Source organism: Coffea arabica, chromosome 5e (assembly GCF_036785885.1).
Source record: "Coffea arabica cultivar ET-39 chromosome 5e, Coffea Arabica ET-39 HiFi, whole genome shotgun sequence".
NCBI classification, from domain to species: domain Eukaryota; kingdom Viridiplantae; phylum Streptophyta; class Magnoliopsida; order Gentianales; family Rubiaceae; genus Coffea; species Coffea arabica.
In genome coordinates this window covers 54,856,873-54,877,892 of record NC_092318.1, presented here as the reverse complement: position 1 = coordinate 54,877,892, position 21,020 = coordinate 54,856,873, and the positions used below count along the sequence as shown (strand labels likewise).

The window sequence follows — 21,020 nt, the reverse complement described above, 5'->3', positions numbered from 1 at the left end:
TGGTGGATCGAGTCTTGAAAAAGACTGTCGATAGGAGAAACTGTCAATTTGCCTTCCGTGTCGCTATATATATATATATTATTGTGGTGATTATAAGTAGAGCGAGCTGTTAATCGAAAATAGTTAGTTATTTTTTATAACGCTCGTCATTTTTTGAAACGAATTGAGTTAATGTAAAACCTACGTGAAGGAAGGAAGATAGCTAGCATTCAGTCTGATAAATAATAAGTATATATATGCTTATAGATGGAGACGGGGAGGCCTAGTAATATAGATTGAAAGTATGCAAGCTGAAAGTAGGAAATTACGGGAATTAGAGGGCGGAATTGCACGTGAGGTTTGCAAGTAAAAAGAAAGCAATTTCCTGAAAGTCCGTGGAATTTACACGTGCTGCGATCACAATCCAAGGTCTCGATCGGATTAAACAAAACGGACAAGTGTTTAGAGTTGAATGGGGATGGAGTCTACATATAGTCTATACAGACACCAGACGGTGACCTGGGGACGGACGGCTTTTTCTTTTAACCCAAAAAAGTAATAAAATAAAATTTGCCAGTGAGCAGACGAGACGATTTGTACGCTATCCTCCAGCAGCTGCATGCTGAATCTGCTGCTGCCGGGTTTTCCATCCAATCCCCCTTTCCCTGGCCATACCAACGGCCATCTATATGTATATATATATATATCATCTCTGGTCACAAATTACGATATGTGATCCACACATTATTTCACCCATTCTGCTCTGCAACCTTTCTTCTTTTTACCTTTCTTCTTTTTCTCTCAAGAGTGGAATCCAAACTTCACAGAGGAAAGGATAAGGAGAAGAAAAAACGAATACAGTTGCAATGCATCATTTGTACACGAATAGAATTGAGAAGAAGAGACACACACAATAATGTTATATAATCAAGTAAGGGATTGGAATAGATATAAGTATTTAACGCACTTTAAAGTTAAACTACTCTGCTAGGCCACTTTAAACTAAGGGTTCGATTGCTGGTCAAACACGGAGACGGAGCCTCCCTTTTCTCGCATCCATTCAACTGTTAATATGGCAGCAAAACAGCTAATCTATAGGAGGCGGAGGCGAACCATTTGTTTCCATTACAAAACAAATAGTGCCGTCACCTTTACGATCACTGCTTTCCTTAAATTATTACTATTAATCAAGCTTAAATTAATTTAGTATTAATTAATATTGGAGGCCGGAGAATCATCAAATCATTAATTCATGTCTACTTTGTAAGTTGTACCAAAACTCATTCACTCACTGCATAAATTTCAGAGTCTAAATATTCCCTTCTTGACAGATCCGGTGCAATGTATACTACTACTTGTACATTGCCTGTGGATCGGTGCAAACCTCAATAATACTTTGAAAACAACAACAACACAAGTAACCCCTTCGCTTTCTTCTTCTTCATCCCCCCCCCCCCTCCTCATCCTGATTCACTCTGAAAAGTTGGAAAAAAAATTGTAGTATTTTTCGTGATATGATATATATGAAATAAAAAGATGATTGCAAAGATAGAATGAAAAATGTGACTGCAATGCAATCAAATATATATTTTTTTTTTCAAGGAGATATACTGCTAGTATTCAGTTTCGACACATAAAGTAACAGTTAATGAGTTAACATACTCGTACTATACACAGGATCTGTATGTATTGATCCCGCCTTGGACTGATTGTAATAATCGAATTGTAGCGTTTTGAGTTGTACCATTGTGGGTTACAACCCCCAAAAAAAAAAAAAAATGGCGCTTCATGTCGGTAATCGACCATCTCATGCATCCACATAGGCGGTTTGGACCGCGTAGCTCTACTGCTTTGACAAATTATACACCCTCTCCGGATTAATTGGTTCAATGTTCCAGTTGCGCTGGATGCTCAATGGTTCTGCCGTGGATATATGCAAGACCCTGGTGTGGTAATTGTAGAGCGTCCTCCGATGCCCGATGCTTACGTATGTGATACCGGCAGCTCCAATTTTCCCATATAAATTAGTCTGCAAGCAGAAGAATAAATCCAAAACGTAACGCATTAGATGAGTGTGTAGATTGCAACTTGTTTTTGAGATCTTCCTCTAGTCATTTAACCGGAGGCCTCCAAACAAAGACTATGAGCAGTACCTCATTTGCTTCATCCAATGCACTCGTAGCCTCGTCCAATAGAGCCAAGTATGGCTTGGAGAGCAGCAGGCGTGCAAATGCAAGACGCTGCTGCTCACCCAGTGAAAGGACATTAGACCACTCATTTATGGAATCCAGACTGTTACAACGTGATAATAGATACCCAAGTCCAACATCTTCAAGAACTCGTCTTAAATCATCATTTGTAGGAGGTGAAGGCCTCATGCTCTGGCAGTTGATGCTCGGGGTACGAATTAGGAATGGCAGCATAGCTATGCAATCAAAGAAATTATCTCAGTGGAATTCCAAATGCTCTTTTGTCGAGACCACTAAGCAGCATGCCATGTCGACATTAAGATAGCCCATCAAGAATTTGTTTCATAAACACACAGATATTGGAATCCACCAGATACACAATGAGAGAAAGGAAAGCTTAACCAATATGACACATAACTATAGATAAGTTACTAACAAAAAGAAGGAAAAGCAAGGGAGGTGGAAGCAGGTTCACCAAAACAGTTAAAAAAGGATGAGTAAGCAAGTCTTGATTGACGACAGTCCATCACCATATTAGTATGCTAGGAAACAATGAGTAGCAATGCTTCAGTTCCAGAAAACTAAATGAGGATGCTGTAAATTGCACAAACCCACAATTTCTTGCCCTAGTTTTTATGTTCCATCTATTATAAAATGATATATGTGCCTAGTCCCCGTGCAGACTTGGTCAACAAAGCTCCAATCCACTCAAAGTTGTGCCGTAAAAATGCTACATTGAAACAACTTCTAAAAGTGCATTTCCTACATATACACATGGCTGGATGCGGCCACTTTTCACACCACCCTCTCTGCCTTTTTCAACTACCTAATGTATATAACCTATCATTCCCCAGTTAACAAGCTATTGCCCAAAGATTTTGCCATTACCCTGATGCCAACAAAAGCACTTCAAACATGGCCTGTCTTCACGCCAATCTCATCCACTTCTCATCTCAGAGTTAAACCATGCATGCAGCTTTACTATTTACAAATGAAATGTCACTCCTGAAGGTCCGCTTGCAATACAGGAAGCGAGGAAGTTCCTAGTTCAATGCTTTAAAGAGCAAGCTTATTCCTTCATTTATTTAACCTCAAACTCTAAAAGCTACAGCAAGGCTTTTTGATGTAAATTTTCAGAAAAAAATAACCATCTTCCCTTGATGTAGTTATGTAAAACTTTACTCCAATCACCCGGATATGGTTGACTTTGAGCCTTCTAACATTAACTTCAAGAATTGCAAAACACAGAGTTGTTCCAATTTCTAGAAATGATCAACTGTAAGGGAAAATTTTTATAATAGAAACTAAAGCATGTGCCAAAAATGCTAAAAACAGCAGCACAAATCAAGCTGTGGATAGTTGTTTGAGACACAAAAGGCCCTGCTTCCATACATTATGAAGTAAAATCTGGGTGTGAATAGGGATTTTAGAAACTTATCCAGCCACCATTTTTTGACATCACATGCACAATAAAAACACGACAAGATTGAGGCAAATCGAGAGGCAAAATAAGGTACTCCATAATCCAGTTTCCATACACAATAGTACTCAAAGATTTGGGGCAAGAAATCAGCAGCACTAATACATGTTACCTGTTGATTTAGCAGCATCCAATGCAGAAGTTGGATCTCCAGTCCAGGTAGGATAAAGTAATTGCTGACGAAGTGTTCCTAGCACCATATATGGTTTTTGGGGAAGGAAGAATAGACTTCTAGTGCTCCCCTGTCTAAGGCTGTGCAGATTTCCATCTGTCTCATGTGTAGAAGCTACTACACAGGAAGCTAGCTCTTGAGAAATGGATGACTGAGGATCTCTAGCATCCTTTACGTAGAATGTGATTTTTCCATGACCACTGTTCCAAAGGCCTGCTAGAGCTCTCAACAATGATGTTTTGCCACTTCCACTTGGTCCTGCTACCTGTTAAGTAAGGGATACATTATTGATTATCACATTCCATAGAATCTTACCAAACTAACATATGAGTGAAAGAGAAGATACAGAGGGAATCCAACCAGCAAATGATCATTCTCACATATCTCAACCGACAAGTCCCTTATAAGTGTTGTTCCACTCATTGGCGTTTGAAGGGTCAAGTGCTCAACGTCAAGTAGTTTTACAGACTTGTCAAGGGAAAAAGATCCATTAGTTTCCAAGGTCTCCATTGCACTTATACTGCAGAAATTAATCAGGATTCTCTCCATGGATTCAGATCGACCTTTTATATTCTGGCTATCCAGGACATCATCAAATTCACCTGTACCATTGCAAGATCTAAAGTCTTCATACATAAGAACTGCAGGCAATTCCAGACAAAATCACAGAGATCTAACTACAACATTTTAAGTACCATATTCCATGTGAAGATAATTTCTGCTGGAGAGACATATAGCTACATACACACGTCATTTGGTTAGTTTATGTTGCCAGCATTACTATATTGTCATCACTTCACAAAATGTAAAAATTTTCAGGTTGCTAATTTGCAGAAAAGTTATGGTTGCCCTTTGAGGTTTTGAGAAAGTTTAGGCTGCCATCTGCAAAGTGGCATACTTAATTTTTTTGGGCTTCCATTCCTCCAAATGCATTTTTCCTTTGGGTTTCATCTGAAAATTTGAAGAAGTTCACCAATTGAATCAGATTATCACAACTAGTACACATCCAGAAATGATGACAAAGTAAAAAAATAACCATGTATGACCATTATCAGTGAATTGCTCATTTCATTAGTATAGTATCTACAAAATTGTATTGAAACAAGTGGGATGATAAATCCATATCAACAATCCTATATAATCTGGAACCTGTTGGTCAGAGTGCACAAAGTCTAACCGATACAAGAAGCTTTTGACTGGTTGGAACCAGAACAGAAACATATAGAAAAGTACATGATTTGAGGTAAATAGAAAAACCAAAGAAAATCAATTATGTGCACTATCATTTTGCTCCTTGGACAATTTTTTTAAAATATCACAACACTAACCAAATACTAAAAAGATCTCAGCCATAGTTCCAAAAAAAGAAACACAGAACATCAGTCCCACAAGCTATCTTTTGTTTCTCAGAGATGAGTATCACATTCCTGCATTCAAGAGAAGCATTTCAAATGTCTTTATCCAATCATTAACTAATAAAGGCATAGTAGATTTTCAGATTTACTTATTTCTTGTAGTCCTCTAATATAAATGTGAACCAAGTTACATTACATTATTGGTGCAGAAAAACAGTAGGAAACCCTGCACAACCACACAAATTTGGTAGCTGATGAAGAGAAATGACAATAATTTGGTTGAAGGACAGCTTTTTAGCAGAAAAACCCAAGAGAGCTGAACGTAGTCTTTCGGAATTAAACTTTGGGAAAACTACTGCTCCAGTATAAACAGATGATTTAGAGGGCAGCAAAACCTTAAGAGTTGGCCCAGACTGATCAAGAAAACCTTAATAAAGCATATGCCTAGCACATTTACGTTCCTAGTAAATCAGTTTTAAACAACTACTGCAGTATTTTAGGAAAACAAAAACAATAGCAAAAGTTGATGATGCTGCTGAATTAGTTGATTCTTCAAAAATCAGACAAATCAAAACACAAATGCAGATCAAGGAACTCTTGAGACAGTTAACATCTCAGAGAGCTCCGGACAGCAGGATGGCACTCTAATGGAGGATATACAAAGTTTAAAGGTGTTGTTTCAAATGTGCTCTTTTTGTTTAGTTATTGAAGATAGGAATGAAATTAGTGAGCAAATCAGCTCTTATGCCTTAGGCATACGTATGGATGAGAAATGGATGAATCCTCAGAGTCATTGAACACAAGTTGTTTAGCTTTGTTTGAGCCTCTGCTCTCTACTGTAAAGCTCTTACCATCAATAAAATTCTCTTAATGTTTTGGGGGAAAAAAAAATGAAGACAAATCAACCCTTTAAGCCAGAACCAATCATTTTCAAATTGTCATTGAAGTCTTCATACCTATTAATGAATATTCAAGAGAAAACAATTGTAGAGCTTCTATTTCTTGATGGCGCTATATAATTTTAAGAGTTATCAGTCCTGCATGCATGGTTTTGTGAAAAGAAATAAGAGGATGTTGCCCAAACAAGTAAGACCATATGTTGTCCAGCAAGAGGAGACGGGATACCTAATCGATCAATGATGGCTGAAAAGGCACTGATAGCTTGAAACTGGTACACAATGAGGGAGAAATCTCCAAGAATATGATTGAAGGCTGATACAGATTGATTTATAACCCCAAACTCAATTTTACCAGAGAAATACATAGGTGCTACAACTGCAACAGGGAGAACCTGTATGAGAATCCGGTAGCCATTGGTGAAGAACTCCAGATTTCTGGAAGATATCAGTAGTTGCTGTAAAACGAAAATGAACATGAGACAAGGAATCTTGAGAACATATTCAATGATATATAAACAGAAAAATATGACCAAGAAAAGAACACAAACATGACTGGTACAGAGAAGATGACATTAAAAATTCATAAAGTTAGGTGGCTTTCGCTCTTTGTTTAGGATGCTATTCCTTCATTCAAAAGTATAAAGAACTCCTCCTAGGTATGTTTGTCAGTTGACAGGTGACCTAGGCATCATTGGTTCAAAAGGAATATAGCACTAAAAATTGATTACACAAAAGAAAATGTTCTAAGCTTCAGATTTTGTTGCAACAGCATAAACCTCTCTGTTATAAGGAGGATCAGAAAGCGATCACAAAGAAATCCCGCAACATGATTAGCAATTGTCAGAAAGAATAAGCTCATCAAACTCCATTTGTAGTTTGGAAAGAATAAGCTGCCTGTTGCCTGAGCTTATCAATGGAATTGTCAGAAAGCTATGAGGCACCAAATCGTGTAGATAGAAAAGATTAGCAATTAAGCTCATCAAAAGCAATTATGTGAAAATGGTGGCAGATTTTAAGCCAGAGCCTTTACAAGGTGATCATAGGCACGTGACAATTATTGGCTTAAGTAATCCAGAAATATGCTTGAGTGGTAATGCATGTTGCAACATGATTTTCAGTCTGTAGCAATGGCATGTTAATCATGCCAAATATCATGATTTGATTGGATTATCAGATCAATATAAATTCTCATTCATGTGAATAAAGGTGCCAGATGGAGCAATATAGGCAATGTTATGTATAGACATATTAACTGCAAATACATGTGGCAATCTGGCTGTCAATCACACATTGTTCTAAAGATCTGTGAGCTATAAAAGAGAAACTCAGATGTTTCCATACAGTTAGATTTTCAAATGCGCTTCTAAAACGTTGTAACAGCAGCTGCATCTCATTCCCCTCTCCACCATAAAATGCAATTGATTCAGCATTTTCTCGTACACGTACAAGTCCATAGCGAAAATCTGCCTCCTTTTTCTCTTGCAGGAAATTCAAGGTCACCAAGTCCTGAAATTAATGCAAAGTTTCATATCATCAGAAACAACAAGGGCATTATCTCCCAGAATAGATTCATTAAACAAAGTGCGGAGACAAAAGTTACAAATATATCATGTGTGGGCATGTGTTCAAACGACTATAAGAAGAAGAAGACAAAAGTGAAATTTCGAAGATTAAAAAAAATACCTTTCCCAGGAAAATACTTATGGCTGTTCCAGCAACAGAGTAGACAAGAAGAACAGCAAAAAGTGGCGGATATATGCCATATAAGATGTTGCTAAAAGAAATCAAGTCTACTGCAGCATTGAAGAGTGTCAATGAAAAAGAAAGAGCTGTTCCTGTGAAGGAACTTAAGTCATCAACGATCCTTTGGTCTGGGTTGTCGAGTATTGACTGAGATTGTATTTTATAAAATGTCTGATTCTTCAGATATCGTTCCATATAATAGCTAGTCATCCAAGACCTCCATCTTAGTGAAAGTGTATCTCTTGCATAATCTCGCAAAACAAAAAACTGCAAAATAACTTTGTGAGTATGAGAGTATGAATGCTCGACAGGAACAGAAATATTATAGCTGTTACTGCATCTACAGATCTCATTTTTTTAGTATTTTGTATCCTTCAAACTGTTTTTGAAATAATTATAGTGAAACTGTGATTCCATATTGAAGATCTACTTATTTAACATAAAAGACATAATCAATTTAATGAACTAAAATAAAATACCTTATTGTTGGCTGCATAACTAAAAGAAAATAAAATTGCGGTGATCAAAGCTCATTAGGCTTAATACTTGTATCTGTGTTAATCCACGAATTAGTACTGTGGATAATGGGAGCACAACATTCAATCAACATGTGAAACATCATAAGGATTTTAAAAACTAGAGCCAAAATAGTAAAAGGTCTTTATTCCTTTTTCACAGTTCCACCCCTTTTGGCTTCCCCTTGCCCCCAATTTCACGCCTACCCTGCCCTTCTGAAAGAAAATAAATAAGAGAAGCTAGTAACTTTCGAGAAGGTAGTCATATTAAGAATTAAATTCATCCTAGGAAGTTATTTACGTACCTTTATTTTATTTATCCATAGCTTTGGTCCAACATCATAGTTAACAAAACTAAGCCACCATCTCACCTTATGATCCTATATCAGTAAGTGTTGAAACGCCACTTTCAAATAAAATCACAACACTCCTACATCAAGCACACATAGAGGTGTTATGATCACTAGTATATTGCCAAGAAAAGTAAGTTTAAGGTCCAATGTAACTTGTTCCCCCAGCTTTGGATATCTGAGAAGTACTCTGTCCATAATTGTGTTATCACTGCAAGTATTTGTACAGGTAGCACGAAAGAATGATAGCTAGCTTGTGAGTGCCTTTTTTTTTATTTTTTTTCCTTTTTCCCATTGTTGGTTAGTGTGTCAACCTTCCTGAGATATTGCAAAATATTTTCATTAATTATTTTAAAGAAAAAGGAAAAGAAAAGCAAAGATTGTAAAGTAAAGATGGCTCACGGAGGATAAAGCCTAATTTTAGAAAGAAACAACAAATACCTAAAGAAAGTGGAGCCATCCTCACCGGAATTCCACCCGCAAAACCAGCGAGGTAATATAGCAATTGCTTGGTAAACTGCTCCTGATCCTTGTCTGCAGCACCGATTAAACAATGAAAACAAAAAGGAATTCAGACACAAAATGAGATGAGCTACGAGAAAGAAGAAGAAAGAGACAACTGTAAGGATATATAGTACGCAGTAGTAGTGATTGTGAAGAAAGGTTTTTTTTTTTTTTTTTGGGGAGGGAGGGTGGAATGGGTAGTCGTACTGGCAAGAGCGTTATAGAAGTCACGGCCGAGGAAGTTGAAACCAACACTGATACCGGTGGTTCCAAGGGTGAGAGCAAAAACAGCAAGCAGCCTCGATCTAGCCTGCACTTTGTCATCGGAGGAGTACCAATAAGGAGCAGCAACTTTCCAGAACCTCCGGGCAAGGGTTTGCAGTCTTGGCGGGGAGGAAGGAGGAGGAGAGGAATCCGGGGGAGGGGGTTGTTGTGCAGCGGCGGTTGCGAAAGATTTGGAGTTTTTCCTGTGGCGCAAGGAAACTGGCGACATGGGCAGATGCTTGAGAAAGAGAGGTGGAGGAGGAGGAGGGAAGGGGAAGAGGTAGGGTGGACAAGGAGGGCGAAATGTGTGGTCAAGTGTAGTAGAGGCGGCATTCATAATCATGGGTGGTCCATTCTTCTTCTTCTTCTTCTTCTTGGGTTTGCAGCATTTGCTGCTGCTGCTGCTGCTGCAGAAGAAGAAGAATTGAAGGGATTGGGTTTGAAATGGTAGCTGCAGTAGCACGTGACCCTGTTGAACCATTTTTTTTTTTTTTGGCAAGGCGAAAAAAACCCTTGCTTGCTCCTCCTGAGCCGGAGATGACCAGTAGTATATGTTAGTTAGTGTGTTGCTATTTCTCTATTTTTCGGTTTAGGAGTGGAAAGGTAAGGCAAGGTAGGCAGTCCAGCCGGCTACCGGCGTTTTCTCTCATACAACAACCTGCGGTTGGTACTGCTAATAATCAAGCCGCCATGTTAGGCACCATACTCGTATCTCAAATCAAGAAGCAGCAGCCAGCAGGTAGTAGAGGACGCACCGGCCAATATGTCCCCAGTCCGCACCAGCCAATTATCTTCCCAGCACCTATCCAAAACACAACACAGTTAGGCCACCCCAATCATGCCACGACAATACACAACCGTCCTCATGTCTTTTTTTTTTTTTTTTTTTTTCTCTTAAGGATTCATTCTCATGTCTACCTTCCTGCTCAGTTTGATATCCTTTCCTTTATTTGTGGATCCAAACGTGAGGAGCGTGCAAAATCGAAAATTTCAATTTGCCTCGTAATTTAGGATTCGGAATGGAAATTGATTTTTTCAATTTCGAATTATGAAAAATCGGTAATTCAGGATTCGGAATGGAAATTGATTTTTTCAATTTCGAATTATGCAAAATCGGTTCTATAATTCAATAATGAAGTTTTTGAAATCAAAATTTTCGATTTCAAATTCATTTTATAATATTTTTTCATAATATATATAATATAAAATTTATATCATACAACATGATAATAATACATCTAACAAAACAAAACTCCAAAAAGAGCAAAACCTAATTTTTGTCCGAATTTGATGAAGAGTTGTTTTACTGAAAAGAGCAAAAAGAGTAAATTACGAAAAATTATTTTAAAAAAAAAGGGAAAAAATCAAATTCAAAATCAAAACTAGTGAATTCAAAATCGAATTCGATTGAACGACAAAATTCCACTGATTTCAAATTCATTGCACACCCATATACTTGTGATGGTCAACTTTTTCAACCTTCATTTGGAGACGGCAAGCTGCATGGGAAGTGAGATTGATGATAATTTATTTTGAAAAAAAATAAACGGACGTGAAAATGCCAAATACTTCAGCAGCAAGTCTTTCTTGAGTTACAAAGAGAAATGGCTCTACACACAAACAGATCAATAATGTCCAATATTTCCATATACGATCCATTAACTGTTTACGCATAATACAGCACAATTGCTAGCTCCAAACGTTCCCAAGCAACAAAAAATAGGTAAAACCAGGCCTACTGTTTTTCTCCGCCGGTTTCAGGCCCGCTTGAGCCCTCCTCTGCTTCTCCCCCAGTAGGCGACCACGTCCCTTGCGCCGTTGTTCCCATAGCCAATACCTCTCCAGGAGGTGGATGGTCAAACCTGCAAGTCGCACCATACTTGCATGTTCCAGTCTTCATATAATAAGGGCAGTGAATGGCACCCTGAACAGATTCAACACACAAATAAAATTTCCTTTAAATGAAAAGTTCATCCATTAAACCAAAAAAAATAGAGGTCACCTCTTTCACCAATTCAACAAAGCATTTCCCACCCTTAACTATGACATTGAGTTATAATGCCAAAGAACTTCCATGGACGACTAACTGGCCCCTTTCAAAGCATTACAAAGGCCAACAATGTTCACACTCAAATTTGGTAAACTTTTGATACTAAAACAGAGAACATTAACTTTCCTTCACCGGAAAAGGTTGAAATTTCAAGGTTTGAAAACCATACCCAATGCACTGATAACCATTTCCGACGATCCAACCAATAGGTGCGCCTCCAAACCTCTTTCTACCTTATTCTTTCTGTTTACTCAACCCCGTTCCCTCTCTGTTTCCTTTTCTTAGCCAGCTGTCCTCATTTTCTTTTACTTTGCCACTTCCTACAATTCTGTCTTCCTGCCACCAGCCACACCGCTCCCAAGACGAGCTACAATCTCCATGGCATTTTACACCCCTTAAACAATGCTTTTTTAGCTTCAAAACATTGGCAGATGCTCATTTTGATATGCGAATATTAATTTCATATGTTCCTTGTCTTGACAAGTAGCATGTCTTAAATCGTACCCAAGGCCCCCAAAGAGTTCTTGGTTTACATCGGCTCATAGCAAATGAGCATCCTAAATCATAATATTAAAACTAAAAAACATGTAAATGCTGACAAAATGAGATGCAAATTGATATCATCTCATATAAAAGGCAGATTGGCCAAACGGTAATACCAACATAATTTATGAAAGGCAGCCGCCCATCATCTTAAACACTTCTCCAACCCCAGCTAACCAACCACCACCGAGGTACTCTAGTGCAGAAATAGATTACCCTGTATGCTAAGTAGCAAAAAATATATATATTTTTGCTTTCACAAACCATTCCATGCCCAGCAATCAGACCTAAAATGTCAGCTAATCAAAATCCTCAGATGAGGATGTACAAGAAGAGGAAATGGGGAAAATAAACATGCATTGACATATAAAAGATAAGGTACCTCTCTCCTGGGTAAGCCTGCACGAGTGAGCTTAACATTTTCCTGCTGAGTTTCCTTTCCTGATATTATGGGAGCTGAACGATCAATAGGATGATGAAATTTGCATCTTTGACCAAATTTGCAGTCCCCAGTTTTCATATAGAACTACAACAGCAAAGGACACATTCAAGAAACACATACACACGTGTGAGAGAGAGAGAGGTTCATTTAGCTAGTAAACAAATTCATTCATTCACATAATGCAAGAACTAAATAAAAGTAGAAGTCTAGCATCAACTAGTTTTATCTACACATGTTTAACAATCTCACTCGGTCAAAATTAGAGAGAGGCCAAGAGGCATCTATCCAGAGAGGTGGATTTAGCTGGTAAACAAATTTATTCATTCACAAAGTGCGAGAACTGAAAAAAAAAAAAAGGGAGGTAGAAGTGTAACATCAATTGGTTTCATCTACAAAATTTTAACCACCTCACTTGGTCAACAATTAGAGAAAGGCCAAGGGGCATCTATCCATGATGAAATTTCCACTAGCTCTCATCGGAGCAACATACAGTTTAGAACAGTCTTATATTTTTGAGAGGAGAAAATGAACATAAGTAAAGATAATTTTGGAGTGGAGAAAGCTATTTTTTAGCAAAATGAAGACCATGCTTCCATCCAAGTCAAGAAAACAAGGTCTGCAGCTCATAAGCAAAGGAAAATCCTAAGTAGCCAATACATGTGGTTTGCCGGAAATCATATTCCTAGGACATTTAAGTTAAATTCTTGAAAATCAAGGAAATACAGACATCACACGCAGTCTCTCCAGGTCGTTGTGGGTAGATAGCAGCGGCCAATCCAACCTGCAATAATAGAAATTTAACTTTTCTTAGTAGAGTGAAGTTTATGGTATTCCAGCTAGACGTACAAGGACTTATATGGGGGAAGACAAAGGCAAGAAAAGCAAGGGTTTAGTCCATCTTACATATACATCACACGAAAGACAAGTCTGCCAAAACATGTATTAGATATTGTACAAAGAGCTGTAAGCATAAATGATCTCTATCTCACCGTTGTCTGTGTCAGCCTTGGGTCAAAAGTCTGCAGGATAGATGCAGCTGGATTAACAATTCCGATGCTTAAATTTGGTGCAGGAGAGGCTATATACGCTGCACCTATAGCAGCAGCAGGGGGATTGATTGCTGAAATTCCTAAAAGATTAATTCTCTAGCATTGTGTTGACGAAAAAACAAAAATGCACTAAACAATATTTAATAACACATCTTATGAGAAACAGTTTACCATTTCTATCTGGGTGATTGTACCGACATGTTTGACCATACTTGCAGCTGACTCATGATGCAAGGAAAAAAAATGAAAACAATCAGAAAAATCATCCCTTCTAACAGAATTTGAAAAGGAAATGAAGAAAGAAGAAAGTGGTTCCAGCTGTTCATAGCCTGCTAAACTCACCTGCCAGTTTTCAGGTAGAATGGACAATCAACTTCTCCCTGTCAGAGAGAAAAATGTCTAAGCAGAATATAAAACTCAGAGCCCAGATTTCAAATATGGCCACCGAATCCCAGAAGCGAAAGTTATAATATACATTAAAATTTTATCTAGCATTTGTTGGAGTTTGACAGGGAAGTTTAACTGTTCATGAACAGCACTATATCAAGCCACAATGTCAGGAGCTTCATGCTACCACAATGACCCTTTTTTTTTTCTTTTTTTGATGTCCAGAGTTTTAAATGAGTAACCAAGAGCCAGAAGTAGAAAAGGAGTTATAAAGCCTCCGTTAAATATGGCATCTGCTACTTTTATATATTCAACAATCTAACACATATTTTCAATTTTGACCGTTAGATTTCATACAGTTAAACTCCTTACTCCATTTTCACTGTGAAAATGGAGTGTGAAAATGGTTGTGTGAAAATGGAGCAAGTATATAATGATAGTCTTGTTTTAAGCATATATCTAGTATTCCAATGCATGTTCTCCAACCCCGAAAGACATATGAAAATCCAAATGTGTTTAGTCACATAGTCAACAATGTAATTCCATTGTTAGAAATCCAGTTAAACCATATCAAACATGTACCTCATCTGTCTTTCAAAATTTAGCTTGAATATTACGAACTTCCGAATCTAACACAAGTTATAACTAAGAATTTTCAGTACAAGGTTGGAAGGTCATGACTTTGGAAATTAAGGGAAAAAATGTTGTTAAAAAAAAAGAAAAAAAGATTGAGCAAATGACACAGATTCGTGACTGAAGATGATAACATGTTGAGAATACAATTAGACACAATACTAGGGATGCATTAACTTTGAATTGGAGTTCAAAGAAGATTAAACTATCCTCTGGGACCAACATAGGAAAGTTACCATCAATCTATGGGCTAATTCTCCAAACCTCATTGATTTTCTGGTTAGGAATGCTTAGAGAGACAGGTTTGTTTTGTGTTCTTGGACAAAACTGCTAGAGGATGATTTGAATAACCTCTTTTCTGATAAAAGCAGATAAAGAAGCTATAGGTAAATTCACCACGGCAGATTCAGTTTAGGAAGGCAAAATTGACTACAAACCAATGACATTAACAAGCTGATGCATAGGCTTAGACTGCAATGAGAAGGATCAAATTCTCTGAGATGACAATGACCTGAAAAGTAATATATTAACAGTATAAAAATGGTAATCGGATATTGTATACCGTAAACACAACTTAGACTTGTCTATTTGTAGTTAGCCCATTTATAACAGGGTTTAATCAGACTAATCAGGAGAAATAAACACATAAAAAGAAGGAAGAAAAAAACAGTGATTCCAAATGGCAGGAATCCATTATTGGAGCAACCAATTATTGAGAAATTCTCCTTAGTAAAGCCTTTATTTGAAAACAGGCATTCAGGTGACAAAATTGCATTTCAAATAAAATGCCACCTCATGTTTGCTTGGATTTCATAATATGGGTGAATCCCTATTAAACTTGTTATCCCAGGTGAATGGATAAAATTAATTTGCTTTGGTTGTTTGGAAATATTTGTACTGCGATAAAGGCTGGATGGTATCATTATGCAAAATGAATATGTTGCCTCTTATCTTTATCAAGTCCATTAATATCATTTTTTATTTGCAAGATCTATTACTCAAAAGAAGGCTATTGTGGATTGGATTAAATTAAAACTCGTCCGGTAACTAAGCACTCCAGATCCAGTTCAGAGAGAGAGAGAGAGAGAGATAGAGAGAAAGCGGGATGTTATTTGGATAATGAAGGTGAGCTAGCGATTTACCGCTTACAATGTACTCCAACCCAACCACTCCAAACTAATGGCGTGTGCCCATTGCTATACCCCTGTTTGACAAGTATTAATTAACTAGGAAGAAATATTTTATGACTTACCAAGTCCTAAAGGCTTACACCCATCAGTCACTAATTCCACCTCATAACCAGGCAAATTATTTGTATCTTTCATGATTAGAAAATAAAAAATTCAGATATCAGACTTCATAAATTCCCAAAAAAGGAATTTACTGCAGTCTAGTGCAAGTATGATTAGCGTAAGGTATTACCACTCTAATATGCAAAAGCAAAATTCCCATAAGAAATGGCTCCCTTCATAGAATTCATATATGAGCTAAAGATAAGAAAGCATATGTTAAAGTATGCTCAGCATAAGGTATTACCACTCTAATATGCAAAAGCAAAATTCCCATAAGAAATGGGTCCCTTCATAGAATCCATATATGAGCTAAACATAAGAAAGCATATATTACCAATCTAATAGGCAGTCCTTTCGTATTATGCATCATTGCTGGAGTAACAGGTGGCTTCACTGCCTTGAAATCTCCACTTGTTTCATTAGTAGATAATTTGCTCTGCTCACCAAAGCTATTTTCTTGTCCAGCTGTTGATATCTGTAGATCTTTTGGGTGATGAAATTTGCAGGTTGCACCAAATTTACATTGTCCAGTCTTCATATAGAACTGCTTGAATTTCAGATCAACTTAGTCATGAACATATAAACTGATATATAACTAAAAAAGCAAAAAAGAATCCTCAATAAGTAAACCTATATCATACCGCACATGGAGGTTCAGATGGCCTCTCAGGCAATACAGCAGAATTGGTCTCCAATGCAACCTAGGGTACCAATAATAATACAAAACAGTGAAACAGCATGTTAACTCAGAGGAACACATAATTGCCAATTTCAGTAGAGCCTACCAAAGGAGTTATTTTCTCTATTGGGTGGTTAAATTTGCACCTCGTTCCAAATTTGCATCTTTGTGTCTTCATAAAAAACTGGTACATGAGGAATAAAAGAAATGATCAGTCAACTATGGACTACAGTCATTTTTAAGCCACTAAACAACACAAAACTTTTGCTTACCGGACAATCTGGCTCTCCTGGTCTCTCTGGTAAGGGTTCACTTGTATCAACAAGTGGGACCTACATAAGTTCATGGTAGATGTTCCTCAATTTTGCAGGCAAACCACTATTAAAAATCAAAGGTGGGAGTACAACCAAACTAAAGTAGGAAGCAGAAAACAGAAATTGTGATACAAATCCAATTCATTATAACTAAAATACTCGCAAACTTTTGAAGAGAAGAGATTAAATGTCTAAAAGCTTGAAATGCACAACCAATGAAAGGCGTCAGCCAAATTTTAAATGCATGCCAATCTGATAAGGAGAAAAGCACCTGAAATATTAAGAAATACCAGAATCGAACCATCAATAGTTTCATCCAGAAATTTCAATGGCAAAATTCAAGCAACCAGAAACACTAAAGCAAGACACCAGATATAAAAGCAACATCATGTATATAGTAATTTAAAACTCCAATAGTAGACCTAGATTCAAGTTACTGCCAGACTATCACAAAAACTTTCCCTCAACAAAGATGTGAATTTTATGCAATCAACTTGTCATAACATGTAATAAGAACCCAGCAGACTTTGACTGTTAAATACCAGAATAAATTATTTCAATCTTCATATTCTATGCTAGTTACAAATACACTTCCAAACCCGCAACTAATTGCATTTTCAAATATGCTGCCTGAATCGTTCAGCAATTCTAACTTATCATGTGTTAACAGGTGGTGCCGCCAAAGCACATAACAAAGAAGTCAGCTGACTTTTAAGAGGTATAAAACTAAAATGACACTGTTGAGCTCATAAAATGAAGTGCCTAGGTGTGTGCACGCGCACTGAATGTTTCTATGAGAGATGACCAAGTTCCAGCATCACATGTTCATATGCAAAGGCAGACAAGAACTGCACGCAATTGAACAATGAAAAAGAAAACGAAAAAAAAGTCAAAATTGCTAATGAGAAGTCAAGACACCTAGAAAATACTGATGAGATTTATGACCATATAATGATGGAAGTAGTTATCTAGTAGTCTTAAAAGGTAAAGATGCTAAAAACAAATGAACCAAAAGAAGGGTTGAACAAAAGTTACTAGCATGTGCAGTTACACGGTTTCACTGCATGATGCAACTCAAGGTAAAAAGCCATAGATTGGTCTACCTACCACTAAAGCAACTTAAGTTAGGAATATCATATAGTTCACCAGAACAGAATCTATAGGACACCACTTATATTTACTACGTTAATAAGGTATGTAGGCTCTGCTAGCTGAACATAGAATAATAATCATAATATCTAGTAATATAGTAAATAATGCACGAGCTCACTAGTAGGATAGATAATAGCAGTAAACCATCACCTCTTTCCAATCTGGGATTCCACCCTCTGGAACCCAAATAGGATGGTCAAATTTGCAGCTATCTCCATATTTACAGGTTCTTGTAAGCATATAATAGGCACAGTCCTTCTCTCCAGGTCTCTGGGGATAAATGGGCAAATTGCCTGCACTCTCGAATCTAGGGCGCTTGGCTAAAGGGTTGGTGGAAAACCAAGCTTCGGTTTGCCCAATTGGGTTATGGGCACCAAAAACAGTCTGATGATAGAGTGCTATGATAGATCATAGACATATAGAAAAAGAAAAGGAAAAGACACATCAAGATATACCTTAATGTATTAGCATAGTTTACATGTTTCAAAAGGGCTAGCAAAACAGAAAATCCAGAAAGAGAAAATAAGATGAATATTACAATGTACAATCGTTGCAATTATGAAGACTAGCTAAATATGAAATTACATGTTTTAGTGACCAATATTACATCATACATATAGAACTTATATCTCATCTTTTGACGTGCCAAGAACAGGAATCATGGCTGGGTAAGAAAAGAAACAACAGATGAAGCAAAAGTAAGTGATAAATGCCTCAGTTCTTATGAAGAAGTGGAGAAAGAAGATAAGCACAACCAGAAAGCCAGGCATTCCTCGTGGCTACTTAGCCAAACGCTCCTTTCCTACCAAACTGGAGGGAATTGGCGGAGATAAAGAGTAAGATTATGAGTCATCACATCTGATATGTGGAGGCAAATTGATCCCTTCTTTCTGCCACTGACAAGTTAAGCACTCTCAGATTGATGGAATCAAAGAAAAGGAAAGGAAAGGAACAGGAAGGATTAGATGGTCTGTAGGATATGTAAAAGAATGGTATGGAAATAAAGGGAGTGACAAGATAAAGCTATAAGACTCAAGTTTCATTTTGCCCAAAAGTGGATAGACTCGAAGAGATAGAAAACCATTTTAATGAGTACCCTAAGTTATATAGAGTTTTTAATAATTGTTCCCTTTCCTATCTGTCCTCTTACACAAAAATTGTCTTTTCCTATCACATTTACCCCAACATGTTAGATAAATACTTCTTTTATTTACTCCCCTTTCCTTTCTTTTCGTTTCCTTCCATCCAAACAGCATCGAATTATTTTCTCCCTTCCCTTCAACTTCCTCCAAGTAAGAAGAAGATAAACATTTCATTCCATATTCTCTGCTTTCTTGAGCCAAAGATACTGTAAGACCACAGACTCTAATAGGAAATCCCTCACAAGCCCCCTGGTTTTGTTGATTTATGTACAAGGCTAGGCCTATATGGCCCGTAATAATCTATTGAAAAAGGCACAAGTCCTGTCAAAACTTAAAGACAGTTTTTTTAACAGAAAAAACTATTTTCCAAACATCATTTCAAGAAATAGATACTTGATCCACCAAGAAAAATTGTATTGATCAAGCTGAGCTTAACATGATGCAACTACCGTCATAGGATGACTCACTCAAGTTTCTATCAATATCGGGACCTCAAGGAAAAGGCTTCAACCATAAGAGCACTGTGCAAGTAGATGCTACTTCAGCTTCAACGTTAAATTTCATGGCACAACGCCTCAAGACACCGGAAGTAATCAGCAAATTTAAAGTTGTACGTAAGATTGAGATTCTCTGACCAACTATTCATCAAATTCACTTCAGCCAGGTGGTTTGATATTCACCAGTTGACTAGGAGTTATTTGGATGGGCAAAAGCATACAATGATCATGAGATCTGGATAGCAGTTAGCAAGTAAGACATCAACAAGATAACTAGTTTCCATCACCCAAAAAAATGATGAAACCAAAATTCAAGTAAACGTCACTTATTAATAGAGTTTCATCTTCACATTAAAGCAGCAATCACAGAATGTGCACGAGTGAAAAGACTTTAAAGGACTTGCTCCTTAGCTAAACCATACTCTCTGAAATTGCATCCACAGACCTCACTTGTGAATAATTCAGAATCCCACAGGGAAAAAAAAAGGAAAAGTGTTTAGCAATCATTTGGCAGAACTATGTCAAGACCGTTCTTCTTCATGTTTGGAACAACCATTTAAATAACCGTGGACTAAGCATCATACTGCAGAAATGATCGAAAAGAAAAAGGCAGTGGCTTTCATTGAAAGTCAACCCAAAAGAAATGAAGCTTAATGGGTGAGAAATGGCCGTAGGTGGTAATGCAGCAATGAGTAGTTGAATGATAGGCTAGGGAAAAATGGAGGGAGTAAATAAATCGGGGGAGAAAGCCCTTACCTTGGGAGGAGGAACGTTTTAAAGTAGCCAGAATAAAAGGGTCAGCAATGTCAACACCGGGAGGGCCAGGCCAGGAAGAAGAAGAAGAAGCGGGCTTGGAGGTTGTGGTGGGAGAAACGGCGTCGAGACCTGGAATTCTAAACGAATAACTGTCGGAGTGGCTGAAGAGGCGGGCCGCTGACGAGGAGAAGAGCGGGTCGGAGGAAGTTAGGTACCTGGAAGAGCCCAGCAATGATGAGGTGTCGGAGGAGGATAGGAATGAGTCTGCAACCATGGATCTTGAGCTGTTAGTATTATACAGATTAGCTGCTGCTGCTTTTCCCCCTCCACCGTAGTTACTGCTAAAGTTAAACCTGTACATCTGATTCGCCATTCAAATAAGCTTGTACAGAAGAAGAACTCAATTATTATTAAAGCCCTAACTACTCAAAAACACTGGTGGGGGACTCTCCTCTCCGCCAGTCTACAGTCTCCTCCACTGCCCAGAAAATACATATAGTATATACATACAATAGACAGTCGACGGTACCAGGTTAAAAAACGAGGTCTCCGTGTGACTTGTACTTTCGCCGAGTACATACATTTACTTATTTTATGCTCATCCAATATTTCTCTATCCTATCTGTCAACTAAT

The 21,020-nt window shown here is 37.6% G+C and overlaps 2 protein-coding genes across 6 annotated transcripts; both read right to left on the bottom strand.

The window, feature by feature from the left end:
• Positions 1 to 1,533: 1,533 nt before the first annotated feature.
• LOC113736807 (ABC transporter D family member 2, chloroplastic) lies at positions 1,534 to 10,348 on the bottom strand. Its single transcript, XM_027263965.2, has 9 exons — positions 9,394 to 10,348; positions 9,149 to 9,216; positions 7,758 to 8,084; positions 7,416 to 7,580; positions 6,301 to 6,529; positions 4,181 to 4,422; positions 3,761 to 4,085; positions 2,133 to 2,404; positions 1,534 to 2,008 (listed from the first exon to the last, which is right to left on the bottom strand). The coding sequence occupies exons 1-9, from the start codon at positions 9,929 to 9,931 to the stop codon at positions 1,823 to 1,825; spliced, it is 2,352 nt and encodes a 783-aa protein (XP_027119766.2). The 5' UTR covers positions 9,932 to 10,348; the 3' UTR covers positions 1,534 to 1,822.
• A 651-nt stretch (positions 10,349 to 10,999) lies between these two features.
• LOC113736809 (zinc finger CCCH domain-containing protein 8) lies at positions 11,000 to 20,947 on the bottom strand. Of its 5 annotated transcripts, none has more exons than XM_027263971.2 (13): positions 20,602 to 20,945; positions 20,387 to 20,523; positions 18,142 to 18,389; positions 16,798 to 16,857; positions 16,632 to 16,709; positions 16,488 to 16,547; positions 16,181 to 16,390; positions 13,877 to 13,914; positions 13,706 to 13,752; positions 13,475 to 13,614; positions 13,213 to 13,266; positions 12,426 to 12,569; positions 11,000 to 11,374 (listed from the first exon to the last, which is right to left on the bottom strand). In XM_027263971.2, the coding sequence occupies exons 1-13, from the start codon at positions 20,757 to 20,759 to the stop codon at positions 11,186 to 11,188; spliced, it is 1,563 nt and encodes a 520-aa protein (XP_027119772.2). In that variant the 5' UTR covers positions 20,760 to 20,945; the 3' UTR covers positions 11,000 to 11,185. The 5 variants fall into 5 exon arrangements, 4 of the variants coding, with proteins under 4 accessions (XP_027119772.2, XP_027119769.2, XP_027119771.2 ...); XR_011814662.1 differs by adding an exon at positions 11,670 to 12,330 and having other exon boundaries at positions 11,143 to 11,374; positions 20,387 to 20,947; XM_027263968.2 differs by having other exon boundaries at positions 20,387 to 20,945.
• Positions 20,948 to 21,020: the final 73 nt, after the last annotated feature.

Excerpts from the sequence above, each read along its gene's own strand:
- LOC113736807 (XM_027263965.2), bottom strand. The coding sequence starts at position 9,931 with ATGGTTCAACAGGGTCACGTGCTACTGCAGCTACCATTTCAAACCCAA. Across the intron at positions 6,530-7,415 it reads GCGCATTTGAAAATCTAACT|CAACTACTGATATCTTCCAG; the intron begins GTATGGAAACAT and ends TTCGTTTTACAG. Across the intron at positions 4,086-4,180 it reads GTGAGAATGATCATTTGCTG|GTAGCAGGACCAAGTGGAAG; the intron begins GTTGGATTCCCT and ends CTTACTTAACAG.
- LOC113736809 (XM_027263968.2), bottom strand. The coding sequence starts at position 20,759 with ATGGCGAATCAGATGTACAGGTTTAACTTTAGCAGTAACTACGGTGGA. Across the intron at positions 18,390-20,386 it reads AAAACGTTCCTCCTCCCAAG|CACTCTATCATCAGACTGTT; the intron begins GTAAGGGCTTTC and ends GATCTATCATAG. Across the intron at positions 13,615-13,705 it reads CAATCACCCAGATAGAAATG|GAATTTCAGCAATCAATCCC; the intron begins GTAAACTGTTTC and ends TTAATCTTTTAG.